This window comes from Heliangelus exortis, chromosome 5 (genome assembly GCF_036169615.1).
Source record: "Heliangelus exortis chromosome 5, bHelExo1.hap1, whole genome shotgun sequence".
NCBI lineage: Eukaryota > Metazoa > Chordata > Aves > Apodiformes > Trochilidae > Heliangelus > Heliangelus exortis.
This window is the reverse complement of record NC_092426.1, coordinates 30358757-30377057: the sequence shown is the minus strand read 5'-3', so window position 1 is coordinate 30377057 and position 18301 is coordinate 30358757. Positions and strand designations below refer to the sequence as shown.

General features: G+C 45.3%; 1 protein-coding gene and 1 long non-coding RNA gene across 14 annotated transcripts in view; one reads left to right on the top strand and one right to left on the bottom strand.

The window, feature by feature from the left end:
* Positions 1–835: 835 nt before the first annotated feature.
* LOC139796397 (uncharacterized) lies at positions 836–9100 on the bottom strand. 2 transcript variants are annotated; one of them, XR_011725987.1, is made up of 2 exons: positions 7216–9100; positions 836–3216 (listed from the first exon to the last, which is right to left on the bottom strand). It is a non-coding gene; the product is annotated as an uncharacterized lncRNA (long non-coding RNA). The 2 variants fall into 2 exon arrangements; XR_011725988.1 differs by having other exon boundaries at positions 836–1468.
* Positions 9101–9141: 41 nt separating this feature from the next.
* MEIS2 (Meis homeobox 2) overlaps positions 9142–18301 on the top strand; it is a 174919-nt gene continuing 165759 nt past the window's right edge. For 2 of the 12 annotated variants that reach the window (XM_071744315.1, XM_071744313.1), the window contains exons 1-6: positions 9142–10366; positions 11401–11633; positions 13362–13503; positions 14064–14114; positions 14892–14942; positions 15823–15972. In XM_071744315.1, coding sequence (XP_071600416.1) covers positions 10355–10366; positions 11401–11633; positions 13362–13503; positions 14064–14114; positions 14892–14942; positions 15823–15972 — 639 coding nt within the window. In that variant the 5' untranslated portion in view covers positions 9142–10354. Of the gene's footprint in view, positions 10367–10409; positions 10861–11400; positions 11634–13361; positions 13504–14063; positions 14115–14891; positions 14943–15822; positions 15973–18301 lie in introns of those variants that run through there. The other 10 variants (XM_071744319.1, XM_071744318.1, XM_071744317.1 and 7 more) reach the window with 6 other exon arrangements.

Here is an 18301-nt window from a genome sequence, read left to right as displayed (position 1 = left end):
GATCATAAAATGTGAATTGATTATTCAAACAGTCATTGATTATAAAAGAATGCTTACTGCAGCAATGGGAAAGGTTAAAAGGAAATTGACCCTCTGCGTACGTGACATAAAGTCATTAGGTAAATGAGATATTCATACAGGGTGTAATCAAGGTCATGCTAATTTTATTTGCAGTATTCAACTCAAATCTTGAGCTTCGTATGGGGGCAGCAGATAGTCCCCCAGGGAACTGAAAAGCCAGGTAGACACCAAATGCCGTAAAAAACCAAAACCAAAACCCAAGCCCGCCGTAAAAAAACAAAACCAAAACCCAAACCCACGTAAATAAAAGCCAAGGAGCGCTGGAGAATCCCCCGAAGGCCGATGCCCACGGAAGGGGCCCCGAGCCCCCGGTGCGGTGGTGAGAGAATGTGACAGCGTCCGCAGAGAGGCGCGCAGGATCGGGCTCCCCGGAGGGCTGTTCTCACCTCGCTGCTCCCGGGGTCGCCTCCTCTCAGCCAGGGGAGAGCTAGAAGCGTAGTCAATGTCAAAGATCCTCGCCTCTCCCAGACAGGATGAGAACGTGTAAAATTAAGAAAAAAAAAAAGAAAAAAAAAATTATGCACATATTTATCCCCTCTAATTACAGAAATTAATCCTCTTATGACTAAAAGGTAACGTCTAAGGCGTCCCTTTGATGTTTAACAGCATCATTTGTGGCTAACATTCCAACTGATTAAGGAATAATTGTTGTTAAATGCTTTACAAGTGGATAGTGTTTAATTGAGAGGCATTCATAATTTTACGGCTTACCACAAAATGAAACGTAATTAAAAACGCAGGAATTTCCAACTGATTTTATTCCAATTATGTTTATTGTTCAGACTAATTACTGCACAAGATGGGGTACTTTTCCCCATCTCTAAATGGCACATGTCTCCCAAATACACGCTTGCAGTTTTTCTTTTCCAGGTACAGGCTTCGGACGGCTTTCTTCAGTTTCTGTTTCTCCCTCCCCACCCCCACCCCCATTATAATTAATGCTCCAGCCTTTTCTTCTCTCCTCCATGCAACACCTTGGGATGTGAGAAAGTGATGGCAGCTCTCTTCCCTCGGAGCTCGAAGTAATTGTAGAAGCGCTGATGAATTTCTTGAAGAAACACTTGCCACACACTGAGGAAACCATCTCCTAGCAGGATTTTACAAACCAAAGTAAACAAAGCACCCCAGGGGCGATTTCCTCCTTTTGCTTAGCTTACTTCTCAATTTACCTCAGAAGTCATCACAAACACACACAAAAATTACAACAGAAATCATATTTGGTCTGGGGAAGATATTCCGGATAAAAGGAAGCTGAGAAATTGAAAGTGATCAAAAGAAGGGACAGTCATCAAAATACCTGCCAGGCGCGCTGCCGTTCCCCAAACCAACCTTTCTTTCTTCCCCATGAACCCAAAAATTTCCTCAGCATCTCTTTAAACATACATATCTCGAAGGAAAAAAAAAAAAAAAAAAAAAAAAAAAAAAGAAATACGAACCCTACAAACCCCCACACACACCTCACGTCCATCTTACCAATGCCTCTAAAACAACTTCATCCCCCCGAAAGGGGTGTGGAATAAAGTTACTTGGATAATTTCACTGTTTGCTCGATCGAAGAGAGTTTAGTGTGTAAATGGATTTATTTATTCTTGAGTTTTCCATCCCTCAGCTGAGCTTTCAGAGAAAATTAGAGAGAGGTGTCCGAGATCATGCTATGAAAATGACAGCGCTTACAGTTAAAGCGATAATCAGACTGGGTAAGACCCTGCTAAAATGGGGGCGGGGGGCATCAAGTACTCAATACTGCTTCCAGTTTGCGTTTTTCCTTTGGGCTCCAAACCGTTAAGAAAGGATCACACACATATTTATTGCTCCTTTTGTCTCTTTCTTTCTAGCAGGATCCAAGCCCCGCACTTATGTGCGCTGTTCGGGGGCTGTTGCTCTCTTCGGGAGGTTTCGGCATTCACAGGTGTGCTTCGGCTCGTCTCTGTCTGCCTGTAGTTTCTCAGTTCTCCCGAACGATTTACTCCGGGTGTGAGGGTAGAAAAGTGTTTAAATTCTACAGGGAAAATAAGGGGGAGGTGGGGAGCCGAGAGGGGGAAATCCTTCTTATGGCAAGTTAAAAATCCTTCTTATGGCAAGTTAGAAATAGCCCTAGCTTTCCAAAGAATGTTTAAATTTGACTTAATGGAGCAATATCTTTTTTTCTTTTTTTTTTTTTTTTTTTTTTTTCTTTTTTTTTTTTTTTTTTTTTCTTTCCTTCAGCTATGAGTCCTGAATCCTTTCATTAAACTGACATAGATTTCCAGAGATGGGGAAAAGGAGGGGTATCTGGGGTGGACATTTTATGTAAATTACTAAATCCGAAATGTATTACAAATCCACTGTAATAAAACTGACAGTTTTGACAGTATTGACAACATAAATATATGTTGGAACACAGCACTTTCAGACACTTAACCGATGAAGCAATAAAAAGATTCGACTACAATATTTCAAATAATCGACATTGATGTTTTGATACATCATTTTTATACCTCGAATCGATCTATCACTCTGTGACCGGTCAATTTTAAGTAAAAATCTGCTGCAATTATTTACACTATTGGCAATGACGACCTAATAACTGTTTTCAATTAATTACAGCAAAACTAAGCATTACAAGGACTAACCGGCCATATATTCCATTGTACGGTCCCTTGCATTTCTTGTATGGGAAGCAAACACACACACACATATATATATATATTGCATTCTCTTTGTGGGATCAAAAGAAATACGTACAAAGGCGTTCACAATCTTTTAGGGAAAAAAAAAAAAAAAGGAAAAGAAAAACAAAATCAAAAACCACAATCTCCCTTTCGGGAACACACCACGGACTCTCATCACGTCCTTCTAAGAAACACGCTATAATATTTTGTCAGCTCTTTTTCTATGCAATACAAAACCGGGTTCCTAAGATTTTTTTTGTTTTTCTTTTTCTCTGTGGGCTGCGCTCTGAATCCCACTTCAAACAATGGGCCGAGCAGCACTTGGGGGAAAAAAAAAAAAAAAAAAAATTGAGATTCGTGCTTGGAGTGTGTTGTGAGAGTCTCCGTATCATTTCAAAAGAGGTATAGGAGGATATTGTTCTCTCCGGACTCAGTACAGCAGTGCTCAAATGAGCCCGCTCCTTTTCTGGAGTTTTATAGGCAGCTGGAGAACAAAAATGAGCATTTCTGAGTGACTGAGACCTGAGAGCTCTGAGGGGAGTTTGGAGCCTCCTTGGATGCTCCGATACAGCACTAAAGCAATTTACTGTGCACTTTTTGTTACGGTGCCACATAGGGAACTTGGGTTTTGTTAACGCTTAGGGCTTTTCCAAACTATTGTTTGGCGTGTTTTGTTTTGTTTTTTTAAACTACTCTGGCGGAAGCAGCCTGCGCGGCAGTCATTAGTGGGGTGCCACCCGGCAGGTATTTTGAGGCTTTATGACAGCAATACGCACGGTGGCTCCATTTTTACAAACCTCACGGTCTAAAATAAAATAAAGCCGCTTCGTTTCACGCCACTTCGGTCCCGCGTAGACCCACGCACGGGGCCCGTCCGGGCCCTGCGTGGGTCTCGGCGGCCACGGGAGGGTATGGGATCCCCGCCAGGGGGCGCTCGAGGGCCGCTGACGGCAGCACCGGCGCTGCGCGGCCCGGGGAGCGACAGCACCGAGATGGGGCGGGGGGGGGGCGGTGTCCCAGCATCGGATGTTGCGGGGGGGAGGGGATGTGAAAGGGGAATGGGGAGTGATACCCCCGGATCTGTCTTGCTTCGTTCGTTAGGTGTTTGTTATTTTAATCCTAAAACAACAACCAAAAAAAAAAAAAAAAAAAAAAAAAAAAAGTGGTGGGGGGGTGAGAGGGGGGAGTGCAAAAAGAGAGATAATGGGAAGTTAACAGGTAAGTAAATGAACCTCCTCCTAATCCAGCCCGTAAAGACCTCAGTCATACCGCAGCCGAGGTCAAGAAAAGTTCACCGTGATGGGGCTACTACCACTGACTTTCTGGGCTGGAAAGATTTTCGGGAAACAGTGGGCTGGTGAAAAGAAAAAATACACTATTGGCGGGAGGGGTGGGAGGAAGGGGGGAGTGGTGGGAGAGGGTGAGGAGCTCAGTGAATGCAGTGATCTGCAGAAGCGAAAATGTGCGTGATTTCACAGGGGCACCCGAGTTAGGACCTGGAAAGTCCTGCAGCCGCGGGGAGCCGGAGGAGAATCAAAGTGGGCTGAGACGAATAAAAAGTGGCTCAAGTTGTAAGAAACCGCCGTAAAAGCAAAGGAAAGTGTGGGGAAGAGCGACTTTGTGGGCAGAAGTTTGAACTGTGGCATTATCCTGACTATAAAAAGGAAAAGGTACTATTTACAGCTCATACTGTTCCCTGCGAGCAAGACAAAAAAAAAAAAAAAAAAAAAAAAAAAAAAAAAAAAAAAAAAAAAAAAAAATCTCGCGGATATTACTACGGGGACCTGGTGATGTAATCCCGCAGCCAAATTTTACCAGGCAGATCGATTTCTTCATTAAATATGGCACATTTCCTAGAACGATAGTTCAAGATAAAATACCAATCCAAATATGCACATTTTTTTCATCCTGTTTTGCGGTATCCTTAGCCTGTCCTCGGGGAGTTTTGCCTGCAAATGTAGCCTATGTATTGCCGAACACAATGGCATCAACCAAAAATACTCGAACTAAACGCACAAACAAACATTGAATAAAGTTACAAACAAGATTAAGGTTCAAGTTATTTGTCCCCGTGGCAAGGCGTCAATTGTTCTAACAGATGTAAGGACGATAAGAGGATTTAAACCACGCGATTTTAATAAAACAGATTAGCAATAGGTGCTTTCCACAAATGCTAGGAACCGTAAAGTAAATCTAGTCTAAATTATCCATCAGACCAGAACACTGCCTACAAGGAGTACAGAAAATTTCCAAAGATATCTAATACTATTTTGTCCAAGCATGGCTTCTTTCCCCCAAATAACTTTCTATTTGCGTTATTTCTTGTGCTAGGCACACAAGCGCGTACAAAACAGCGGTTTAAGATCCCCAGTGGAATATATTCTTGAAAACTGAAATATTACCTGTTGTGCCATCCGCTTTTGCAAGGCTGTGGAAAGGAGAGAGAGAGGGATCGAGCGAGCGAGCGAGCCATGTCTCAAAGCCAGCAAAGGACTAAGATGCCACACTTCGGAAAGGCTGATTGAAAACAGACTCTTCTTAAGTTTTGGAGGATTTTCTCTCTCACTCCCTCCAAGGGCTAAGAAGCCGATTTGGGAGTTTGAAGGGAATAGGTTTCAGCGTCCATATTTGTTCTGGTGCACTTGTAAAATGCGATTTGAAGAGGATCTTTAGCCCTCTGATTGTCTTTGTATTGTTTTTCTTGAAACGGATCTTTTGCCCTTAATGAATCCCCACACAGCTGGACAGCTCCTGCTCGGACACCGAGAGCGCTAACCCCACTCTGACCCCAATTTGACACCACAAGATGAAATTTTACCGCCTGTTAAAACCATTTCCAGCCTTGCCAAAAGGAGCTGGCTGTTGACTGAGATGCACTTCCATACCGGACACCTCATTTCTCTTCGGACTTTTGAGCCGATCTAAGGGGGAGGGGGGAAAAAAAAAAAAAAAAAAAAAAAAAAAGAAAAAGAAAAACAACAAAAAACCCAAACAAAACCAAACAACAAAACAACAAAAACAAAACCAGCCTCCAAACACACACACACACGCCCCACCGACTCGTCTTTGCTGTGAAACTGATGCACGAGAAATGGAAATCAGCCAATTCAATTTTCCCGAATTACTATGTTTTAAAAGAAATATGTCAGCAGACTAGGGTGGGGGATGTGTGTTGTAGATAAAAAATTACCTAAGAATGTGGAAGCCCCGACCCCCTGCACACACTTATCGCATTTTCCTCCGAGTTACCAACAGCATCTTTGTTAATAGCTGAGTACTTTCACTTAAGGGTGCTAAATTGAGATCCCTTTTTAATGGCTAAACTGTAGCGCTTTATAAACCATGTTCTCTCTGTGCTTTAATCCACTGGGATAGAGAAGAGGAAAAAAGGCTTCAACTCTTTTCATGGGAAAAAAAAAAAAAAAAAAAAAAAAGACACAGGAGGGACATTAAAGCTCTTCATTTACTATATGAAATTTCACTTTCTATCAAGTTAAAATTTTTTTTTCTAAGTTGGTCCCTGTCCCAGATTACATGCATGCACAGCAGGGTGAGCCAATGCAGGGGGTTAATTAGTTTAGGAGAGGAAGAAAGAAAGAAAAAGAAAGGAGAGAGGAAAAAAAAAAAAAAAGTAAAAAAAAAAAAGTGAAAGGAACAACATTGAACACTACAAAAAACCTTTGGCTGCTTTTTTTACAGCTTTGATTTAGATTGCTTTCTAACAATCTCTTGGTCCAGATAACCGAGATTTACAGGGATTTCTGTGAAAAACAGAATTATGGGAAAAAAAAAAAAAAAAAAAAAAAAAAGTCAGGTCTAAAATTATATCCTAAGCAATGGAACAGTTTCTTCTGTGGAAGCCTAGTCATCTAAAATTGATTTTTCAGAAGAAAACCGGTGAACTTCTCCCACAGCTTAATGTCTGAAGAGAAATACATGTAGCTTTAAATGAAGTTACATTACTTTTGCATGGCAACGTTACAAGACCTTTTTTTGGTGATACTGAAACTATTTGAAATGAGACACAATGGTATATCTCAAGAAGCAAGGCTCCGGGTTTGCACTGCCTCAGGTTAAAACCAAGTTTGTAAGCTACAAATATTTAAAACATTTCTTCTAAGCTGACTATATGGGCTGTATCACAATTAAATGATTGCAGCAAGTTTAGAAATCTGGCATCTTTGGGGCAGGGAGGGGGGAGACAGACATACCATTCACCGATGACTAGATCTCTTTAAAAAATCTGTTAGAAAACTACAGCTGTAGAAGTAGGAAAGGATTTGCATAACCTACTGCTCTGTAGGTCTCCGCGCACCCAAAGGATTAGCCAAGCATTCATTATCATGAATATCTTGAATTACGTTACCGATTTATACGACAGAGTATAAAATACTGCACAAGAAGACCGGCTTTTTCCCTGCGAAATGAATCGACTTAACCACTGCTTGAAAGAGATCTACATACTAAGGGCTTTTTTACTCACCTCTCGTTACAGTCCCGTGAAAGTCAGTCACAGCAATTCGGTTGCTCTTAGGACTAGCTTTAATCTTGGAGGAGATCCTCTAGGAAAAAAGAAAAGGGTCTGCTCTCCGGCTTCTGGCAGGTTTTAAGTAGAGTGCAACTCTGGCTAAAAGTAGAAGGACTTTTCTCAATATTCCCCTCATAATTGTAAATAAAGCCCTGCTCTGCGGGGCTCGGCAATATCAGAACACGCAGGAATGCCCACTGGCGTTTGTCAGCCCTCCACACTATCTTTCTTTATATGTGAGGGCTGATTTCCCGCAGACATCATTGTTATGATGGCTCATTTAATCAAACTGTTTAATTGCTCCGGTAATCACTATCATCATCACAGGTACTCAATCATTCATCATTTTGGAGGGGTTTATTGACCTCTGGAGCTCATTCCCCACGCCTATTAAAATCAGGCCAAATATCTATAACTACCCCTTGAGTAATTTTCTTAAAGTTGCTTGGGTTTTTTTTCTTGGTTTGATTTTTGGTTTGTTTTTTTTTTTGTTTGTTTGTTTTGTTGTTCTGTTTTGGTTTACTTCTAAATCTTAAAGACATCGCCATCATCACTAAGAATGAAACAAACCCAAACAAAAGCTATCTGGATAAACCATATTTTTAGCCATGTATTTTTTAAAGCCATCTATGTATGAGGCCACATTCAGAACTGAGTACATAATCATTGATAAATCCCACTATTAACGGGATAGTCTGTTTTAGATTTTATGTGCAGGGGACCGTGAACGAGGGTGGGGGGTTGGGGAGGACAAAACTGCAGCAATCGATAGTTTGACCATCGCTCCTCCCCTAAACTTCAAGCATCCCCCATGATTGATGATCCCGGGTAGCTTTGGTAATTGACTGTTCGGAGGTAAGGCATGTTGTAGCTCCAGCAAAGCGATTGGGCGAGAGAAACACACCAAAATTAACGTGTGTGTGTGCGTGTGTGTTTGGAAAAGTTCATTTGGTGCTCAAGGGTGGGGGGTGCATCATCTCACTTAATTTGCTAAATAACCCCATGTAATTAGCACTACCATTAGAAGGCATTACCGAGCTAATACTTCATCATACATTCCACAAGCACAACGTCGATACACGGCAAAGTCCAGCAACATACATACGTAAATACAGCGCTTACCGCCGGATCCGCTCAAAATGAACACGCAAACAAAAATCTACATAACATCTGGATCTCTCCTACAAAAGGCTGAGCATGACTTTGTTTTTAAGCTCTTTTCAAAGCCTGGCAGCCTAATCGCAAAACTAAAAGGGATTTCCCCCTCTCTCTCTATCCCCCTCTCCGCCCCCTCCCCGCCACCTCTCCCCCCAAGACATCCACAGCGTGCTTGATAGCAGCGATCACTTAATGAAGAGTGGTGCCAAACACGGATTGAATGAGGCGTTCTCTTCATGCCCTGGAAAATTAATTTTTAGAGAAGCACAATGAAATGTCAGAGGAAAGAAACCACACTTGCAACACAACATGCTGGCGGAGCCGCGAGTCCTTGGCCGGAGCAGGCTCGCTGCCCGGGAAAGCTCAACTTTGCGCGGCCCCCCCGTACACACTGTAGCCCTCCGTGCCCGCGGACTCGCGCACCGTCCGCGGCAACAGCGATAGCCGGCGATTTAAATAAATAATTCAGAGCACAATTCAGAGGCTAAACATCGCGGTTAATTGGAAGGTATTTTGTTGCTAAAATAATCTAGCGCAAACCAACCCGGGGCTGGGCTTCTATCGCACTTTTCTTCTCGCTCTCTGCAGTTTTCCCCTGCCTCTCCCCCCTCTCGCACACACGCACTCTCCCTGTCCTTCCTCCCCTGCCTCCCTCCCTCACTCCCCTCCCTCCCTCCCTCCCTCGCTCCCTCCCTCGCTCCCTCCCTTCCTCCCTCCCTCTCTCTCGCACGCTCGCTCGCTCCTTCCTACACGCGTTGCTTCGCTCGGGGCAGGGGCTGCTGCGCGGCTCCCCCCGCGCGGCGCCGCGGCCGCCCCGCCGCCGCGCTGCCGCTGCGCTGCCCTGCGCACCCTCGGCGCTCCGCCGGCTGGGGCGCCCCCGCCGCCGCCCCGTGCCCGCCGCCGCCCCGCGCCCTCCGCCGCCGCCGCCGCTGCCGCCGCCGCTGCCGCCGCCGCCGCCGCTCCCCGCCGCCGCTGCCGCCGCCGCCGCCGCGCTGCAGGACTGGCTATGGCCACCACTACTTCCGGGTTCCGTCACTTCATTCTCCCGCCGATCAGCGCTGCAAAACTGAGCCTCTTCTATAAGGCAGCCAGCAGCCAACCTGCCAACACTTACTGACACTCACTCATCTCAGAGAGCGAGGGAGAGAGGGAGACAAAATACCTGCCGGGAGGAGGAAAAAAAAAAAAAAAAAAAAAAAAAAAAAAGAGAGAGAAAGAGAGGGGGAAGTCTGGGCTTTGCAAACTACTCAATTTTTCTTCGCATCTTTCCCCACCCCCTTTCACAGTACTTTAAAAAAAATCAACAACCAAAAAACAAACAAAAAAACAACAACCCAAAAAAACCAACAACAACAAAAAAAACAAAAAACAAAAAACCAAACCTTTAGAGATCCTAAAAGGCAAAACCTGAGCGCGGAGTTACTGGAAGAAGAAACCGGGGTTAAAAAGATTCCTCCTCTCTTCTTCATCATCATCAACCATCATTCATTCACTACCTTGACATTCCCTGGCTTTGATTGACAGCTGGAGTGGCAAAAAGCCATGAGACACGACAGTTTGGTTACATGTGGGTTGCTGACGGGCCGATCGTAACCTTCAGTTTGGGGGCTTGACTATTTTTTTTTTTTTTTTTTTTTTCTTAGAGAAAGAAAAAAGGAAAAAGAGAGAGAGAAAAAGGAAAGAAAGAGAGAAAAAAAGAAGAAAACACAGAAACTCATCGTGGTTCCTGACTGTTTTTTATATATTATTGTTGTTGTTATTGTTGTTGTTGTTATTATTATTATTTACCCATATTGGAGGATAGGAGAAGTCTATAAGTGGGTTGCAAAAAAAAAAAAAAAAAAAAAAGGAATCTTCTTCACTCTAAATCACTTTCTTTGCTGGACTGGGATATTAAATATACGACACATCCAGGAGTTTATTGGAGCGCAGACTGATGGCGCAAAGGGTAGGTTTAAATCTCCAACACTTACCTATATATAAATCCTCTCTTAAGAGGGGCCTGTCCGATTTGCTCTCCTCTGTTGCTGATGATGATGGCGGCCACTATTAAAAAATAGCAGCAAAAATTATTCACTAGCTTTTTGTGTGTGTGCGTGAGTGTCTCTCTGTGTGTGTCTCTCTGCAATTGTTCCACGCTTTTTTCCTCTCTAGCTTTTCCCCCAGCAGCGCGATTTCCCTGCTCTCTGCCTGCTCAGTAGCACGGGTTTCACAGGGGAAAGCTTGCTGCTGCTGCTGCTGCCGCCGTTACTGCCGCTGCCTAGGAAAGACTTAAGAAATACATATGTGTGTCTGTGTATATACGAACGTATATATATGTATACACATATAGCTGCTTCTCTTTTTTTTTTTTTTTTTTTTTCCTTTTTTTTTTTTTTTTTTTTTTTTTCTGTCTCTGGCTTTGACAAGGACAAGGGGAATTGCTACTAAATAATGTTTCTGGTAACTTTCAGATTATTTCCCCCTTTACCTCCTCCCCTCCCCCCGATGCATACTACCTTTCCTCTCTCCCAGAGTTGATTTATTTACATAGTTGCTTTTGATTCTGCTTGGGTTTGGTTGTTGGCTTTTTTTTTTTTTCTTCCTTTTCTAATACAGACTAACTCTAGACTCTCTCCTCTGTTTCCTTCCTTTTCATCCCCGTTTCCTTGTTCGCGTTTCCCCTGCCCGTGCTGAAGAGGACCATCTCCCCCCACACACGCAGGCAGGCACACACACTTTCCCCCTTTACCTCTCTCCGCACCCCCACTCCTCCCTCAGCCCCTCCAGCGTGTCGATTCCAGTTGATTTTCTTTTCGCACATTTATCTCTGTTGTGGCTGTTCTTGTTTTGTTTTCCCTGTTTGTGTCTGTCCGGATGCTTTACTCTCTTCTGACTTTTGTTGTTGTTGTTTGTTTTTTTATTCCTCTCTCTCTCTCTCTCTCTCTCTCTCTCTCTCTTCCCCTCTTTTTCTTTCGTCTCTTCCGGCCCGTTTTTTGACAGTACGATGAACTGCCCCACTACGGCGGGATGGACGGAGTAGGGGTGCCGGCGTCCATGTACGGGGACCCTCACGCCCCCCGGCCGATCCCCCCGGTGCACCACCTCAACCATGGGCCGCCGCTCCACGCCGGACAACATTACGGCGCCCACGCCCCGCACCCCAATGTCATGCCGGCCAGCATGGGCTCCGCTGTCAACGACGCCCTGAAGCGGGACAAGGATGCGATCTACGGGTAGGTGCCGCCGGGCGGCCCGGCGCCGTGGCCCGGCTCCGCAGCGCCGGTGCCCGCGGATAGGCGAGGGCAGGAGCGGGGGAGGGCGGCCGGGCGGGCGGGCGGCCGGGACTCCCGCGGGGCCGCCGCGGCGGGCGGCCGAGCCACGGAGCGGGGCGGGGGGCGAGCCGCGGCAGGAGGGCGGCGGGCGGGGAGCCCCCAGCTGCCCGCTGCGGAGGGGGACCCGCGCGGTGGCACTGCCATTGATGGCAATTTCAGGGGGAGCGCAACCCCCAGCCTGACTCTTAGCTGAGGTGCAGCACCCATGGAAGCGGGTCTTTGAAAAACAGACCTCTCGGAGAGAGAAGCTGCGCTGGGGGAGGTGTTGTTGGTGGATTCTCTTTCTTTCTTCCTTCCTTTCTTCCTTCCTTCCTCTTTTTCTTTTTTTTTTTTTTTTTTTTTTTTTTTCCTTCTGTCTGTTTGAGATTTTTTGGTTTGTTTGTTTATTTGGGGGGTTCGGCTTGGGGTTTTTTTTTTGGTTTTTTTTGTGGTTTTTTTTTTTTGTTGTTTTTCCCGTGGGTTTTTGTCTTCTCGGGAAGGCCCTAGTTAGGAGTTCAGACAGGAGAAGTGGCTCTCACTGCTTTGGGTTTTAGTCGGATAAGTGTTGTTCTGGTGTCCTCCTTCGTGCCAGAATAACACTCTTCCAACACTGTAAATAAAGAGCTATTCACATCGTGGAAGGTAGTAAGAATAAAAGGGATTTGCTTCTAGCAAGTAGCCCTTCCCTGAGACAGAAGAAATCGGGGGCACTGAGCTTAGTTTGCTATTTGTAAAGAAAGAATATGAGGAAAAAGAAACATGTAACCAACAAAACTCAAGCCTGTGCCAGGGCATTGCTTGGGGGAATGACACCGATTCCCTTCAGTGCCTTTTAGAAAAAAACCTAAATGATCTTATAAAGAGAGATAGTAACATCTATGACAGAGAGTGGGGCCTTGATCAGGCACCAAAGGGGAAAAGAGACAAATGCACACTCACTACTTCGCAAGCTGATTTTTTTTTTTTTTTTTCTCTGACTACACCAACTATGGGAAAATATTTCGTGAAGCGCTCCCTCCCTCCGCCCCCTCCCCAGCTCACTTATCTGGACAGCTGGTATTTTACTTGGGTGTGCTTCCTAAGCCAGGAAACTTCACCACATTTTTGTGTAGCAGGCCCCTTGCAAAATAAAATTACGTATTAAGTAGTTTGCAGTTTGCCTAGCCGTGCTTTTCGTTTTAGGTCATAGCTGGAGGGTAGGGATGGGATCTTCCAGGTTTCGCGTTATTTTAAGCTGTGGCGAAAAATGCAAGATTCCCAGCTGAGCTGCTGCTTGCATGAGCGTGTTTGGTGCCCTGTGCCTTTGGACGAGAGGTCACTTTTGTCCTCATCTGTGGGGACTGCACGGGGGATGAGGCTTGGGCATTACGATTCCAAGAGAAAAGGAAAAAAAAAACCAAAACCAAACCCAACCAAACAAAACCATCAAACCCAAACACCCACAACATCAAATCCCGCCTTTTTATTTCAAAATACTGTTCTCTTCTGCTCTGTCCGAACCAATACTTGAGAGGCTACAAGAGCGTGGTTATGTCCGTGTGTCCGCGTCTCTCTGTCCGTGCATTTAAAAAAAAAATACTTGTTGATTAGAGCTCTTCTTTTCCCCTCTTCCCCACCCCCTCCCTCTCTTTGTGTGCCACTGCCCGGTAGGCACCCGTTGTTCCCCCTCTTAGCTCTGGTCTTTGAGAAGTGCGAGCTGGCGACCTGCACTCCCCGGGAGCCCGGCGTGGCCGGCGGGGACGTCTGCTCCTCCGACTCCTTCAACGAGGACATCGCCGTCTTCGCCAAACAGGTCCGGCACCTCTCCCCTCGCCCCTGGCCTTTCCCAGCGCTCCCGCCACCCTCTCAGCCCCTTGACCCACTCGGCCGGGCGCTGGCAGAAGGCAGCCCCCTTCACCCCCCGCACCTCCCTCCCCTCCCTTGCCCCCTCTCCGGCCACCGGGGGGGCGGCGGGGGTACACACTGGCTGCCTGGCTGGCCCTGACCCTCCTTCGCCGGGAGCCCCTCCGTGCTGCAGGGCTTAAGAGTCCTGGCCCTGGCCCCCTTGCATTAATGAAAGGGAAATGTAAGTGCGGCCGAGTTTTGGAGGCTGAGGGAGCGAGAAATAGGCAGGAGATCCGAAAGACAGAATATCGGGGCTCCTGTGGCAAGGGCGGTCGGCTGGCACTGGGCTGGCAGGAGCAGAGGCAGGCTCCTGCTCACTGCACGGGTGACTCCGGGGCGCCCCGCCGGTTTTTGATCTGACCTGTCCCTGCCAGTTTTGTCACGGGGCTTTTTTTCCCCCTCTCCAAGTGATTCGGTTACAGGGCTGAGAAGACCAGCTGTAATTCACGCCGCTTTTCCTTCTTGCAGGTCCGAGCTGAAAAACCACTTTTTTCTTCAAATCCAGAGTTGGACAATTTGGTAAGGCCTCTGCCCCGCTCCTTCCCGCCCTTCCCGACCCCACCGGCAGCCGCCGGCAAACGCCCTCCGTCGTCCGGGTCGACGGGGAGGCGGCTGCGGCCCGGGCACCCCGGCTGCGAGGGAAGGGGAGGGGGATAGCCGGGGGGCTGGAAAGCTACCGTCAAGAGGTTTCAGAGAGCTGCACTTTTAAAGTGAGCCAGGGCAAACTCTCGAGCCCCGGCGCATTGCAAAGCCGTGCTTGAAAGCCACGGGAAGCTAAAGTGAAGGAAATAACTGCTTAAGAAGAGAGCGCTGGAGATTTCTAACGTAATTCTCTTGCTAATGTGAACGATTTCAATATTCAAAGTGCTTAAATCCGCTTGTAAAGAAGATGCCAAACTATTCATCCTCCCCCCCCCCCTCCCCTTTCTCCTGCGGGCACTGGGAGGGCTGGGGAGGGCGGGAGGGGGAGGGGGGGGGTGTGTTTGACTTCTCTGCGGACCCTCAGAGATGAGGGCCGGGGTGCTGAGAAGGAGAGAGTCAAAGAGGAAAAGGTTTTCTCCAAGATCGCGGTAATAAAGCACTAATCACCGCTCCTGGAATAAATATGATAAAAATCAAGTGTTCAGGTTAAAGTTGATCAAAATTGTTCAAGCGTGACCAATGAGCTAAAATCCTGTATAATGACTGGACGCCCTGACAATACCCTTCTCCCCCTCGCCCACTTGGGCTCGCAGCTCTGCACAGCCCCCGAGCTCCTGTCTCCCACATAACTCCTTGCTCAAAACTTTCTTGCAGATGATCCAAGCAATACAAGTACTAAGGTTTCACCTTTTGGAATTAGAAAAGGTAAGAGCCACGAAGGTGGGCGGAGGGCAAGCTTTTCCCTCCCTGTCCCCTCTACCCCTAACCCTCCCACTCCCCCGTCCCCGCGACTGTTTGGGATGACTTGCAAACATATGCAGAGGAGATAGGGGAAACGCGGGCTGATTCTGTGACCTGTGCCATCAGAGCATTTGACACCCGACAAACATACTCAGCCCAGCATTATTATTATTATTATTTTTAAGTGCAATTTCAACCGAGTTACTAAATAAGTGTATTATTAAACCTCTTTCGTCCTTCTTACCCCTTCCCTCAGTAAAAGGGGTCTCGGAAATAATATGTTTAACAAAAAGAGAAATGCAAGCAGTCCTGCCTTTCTCCAGCCTTGGCGGGCATATTAAACTCGAGCAAGCACTAATGTTTGGCAGAGGCATGGGGCCCGTGGCGTGGGGAGGGGGCTGTGTCCTGGGACGGGAACAGCTCTTCCCACCAGCCTCAGCCAGTAGCTTCATTTTGCTGCTGCCGGCTACATAGACCTTTTTTAAGCCCCGGTTTAAACCGATCCCATCCTGAGTGGATAGCTGTAACTGCCTGGGCTGTGTATGCTCCAGAGATACCACCAGGGTCCAGCTCCCAGTGTTCTAATGTTATCATCACATCGGATTTTCCTCTGCACACCAGACTGAGCCCACTATTTCTCTCTAACTTGTTGCTGCGGCAAGTCTCTAGAGAATAATATGTGCTGCAACAATTTCTCTATTGTTTCCTTGACTTCAACTATTGTGCCCCTTAATTAGAGTTACTTGTGGAGTAGATCAGAGGGTTGTTCTTGCTACCAAAAAGAAAAAGTTGCAATCTGATATTTTGCCACTCCTGATACTATTATTCTTGTTACTGTTTTCAGGTTCATGAATTGTGTGATAACTTCTGCCATCGGTACATTAGCTGTTTGAAAGGAAAAATGCCAATAGACCTCGTTATCGATGAAAGGGATGGCAGCTCCAAATCAGACCATGAAGAACTCTCAGGATCTTCCACAAATTTAGCTGATCATGTAAGTCCTTCTGATTTTTCTATGGCCCTTTTAAGTTCTTTCACCTCCTAAGGAAGATCTGTCCCCGATTTCATTGTTTTGCTGGTAGTGACTGTTAGTATTGCTATTATTGCTACTTTAACCTCTTGGAAGGTCCCATCCCATCTTTCCCCTTGCTTCGCCCTAACTTTGTAAAGTTGTAGTTCCTTCTGTTTCCATCTGTAAAGCAGTGAGTTTGCAATGGCTGGTAAAGTGTCTTGGTCTGGGCTGCTTGGAGAGCTGGCGAACTTGTTGGTGTGATGTGGGGATCGGTGCTTTCTCTTTTTCTTTGCCAACTCTGTGATCAATGCAGCAATGTAAAGAAACAGAGACAAGAAAGTTAGGGAGAAAGTTTGCTGGTTTGCTCCCCCCTTCCCTCTGCTGGGGATGACAAGTGATGAGAATTATTGGCAATACTACATTGCATTAAAAAAAAAGGGTTAGCACATTAGAGTTTCCAATGCTTGTGCTTTATAGCAACTTATTGTCAGAATATGGACTTATTGCCAAACGCCTGAAGCATCTTCATAATAAAAGACAGTAACCTTGATGAAGCAATTATTAACAATGTACTACAGAAAGCTGGAGAGAATGATGATTGAGTAACCGTAGGTTAGTGGTTGATTTTAACACTTTAGGAGTTGGTGAATTAGTGTTATGTGTGTAGGACTGAACGTTGGTGTGTGTGGTAGTGAGAGTGCCTTTGTTTTTCCGGGTTTTGGAGCGGCTCTTGTGATCCTTCAAAAGATGTAGACACGGAGAGACTTAGGGATGTGAAGAGAAAGATTGCAGCTGGTACCACAAAAAAGGGAAGGAATAGCTCTGGTTAAAAGGAGTGGGTGTGAACTCTAGTTTATTTATAGGAACGCACCCCCAGGGGGAAAAGGGGTTTACACAAGTTTTAAATTCAATTGAACTCATAATCTAAATGATACAGTCTAATATTTTAGTGGTTGAAATATTAATTTAACACCCGGTGTGAAGTTAACCATGCTTTCTGCACAGGCGCCTGCCTTTATTTCCCAGAGTGTTAAGAGGAGTAGCTGTAAGCCCAGGGAGAATGAGCTTTCTAGGAGCTTTTGTTTCCTTTGAAAACATGTTGTTGGTGTCTGTATTTGATAATTACATTAGACCTGGACTGAAGCTGAATTGGGAGATAAAATAATAATAAATTCTTCTAAATGCCTCCCTTCTGGCACAGCTTAGTTCCAGAGCCTGGGAAATATTTTTGGACCCAAGCCTTAGCTTTCATTTTCTCATTGGTATTCGGTAAACATTTCAGGACAAGGTTTGTTTGATGTTTTACATTTTAAAGCTATTATTTGAGAGGAAAAAAAAGGGATGCAGAGGTTCCTGAAAGTTTCTCTGCTTATCAGCTATCTCACATGTAGATAATAAACCCTATGAGGCATGACGCTATTTAAAAAATATTTGTTTTATGGCTTTCTACAATCCTAAATTCATATGCGGAAGTATTCTGGGAGGATGCTAGAAAAGAAACTGAAATGAGTGTCAACCTGAAAGATATGGGGTTGTTGTGTATCATTCAGAGCAAAAGGGGGAAAAAAAGTACATGTTTCTCCAGTACAGTTTCTCTACAAGAGTGTGTTTCAAGTGGAAGTGTAGAAATGGAGCATGCTTATGTTTATATTGAGAAGATTAGATAAACTAGCCTGTTTAGGGTTCTGGCAGATGGCGAATGCTCAAGCCAATTTGCAGTGCTCCATTATAATATTTAAATTCACACGCAATGATAGGACAGAGGTGGAGGGGGTTAGCATTTTGATAATTTGATAACCATTATCTTCCCTAAGAAGAATCTCCTCTTGCTTTTGTGGCCCAAAAAGCAAACTCAAATAAATATGACAACCCATTTATCTTGCACCCGTTAGGGTTTACCACTTCATTGGGTATTATAATTTAAAGCCTTTTATTTCCTGGAGATTTGAGCTATAACATTTTTACTTTAGCCCCCTGCTATTTGTTTTGAAAGGAAGCAATAATTTGTGCAACCAGAACACCAACTGGGAAATGAAGAGTTGTATCACATAGTTACATTTTATTCATGCGTTTTGGGAAATGTGTCTCCTTATTGGATTTTTTTTATATATATATTAGCTTGTTTTCTCAACAAAACTTTAACACTTTTTTATAGCTTAGTCAAGCCACCTTATGTGTACGCATTTATATTTACACTGTACAAGGTTCCAGAAGGAAGAAATACACTTTTATTCATAAGGAAGGGAAAGCTTTAAAAAATAGCTAATATCAATGTGCAAAACTATATAAAAAAAGAGCTATGGTTTGTGAG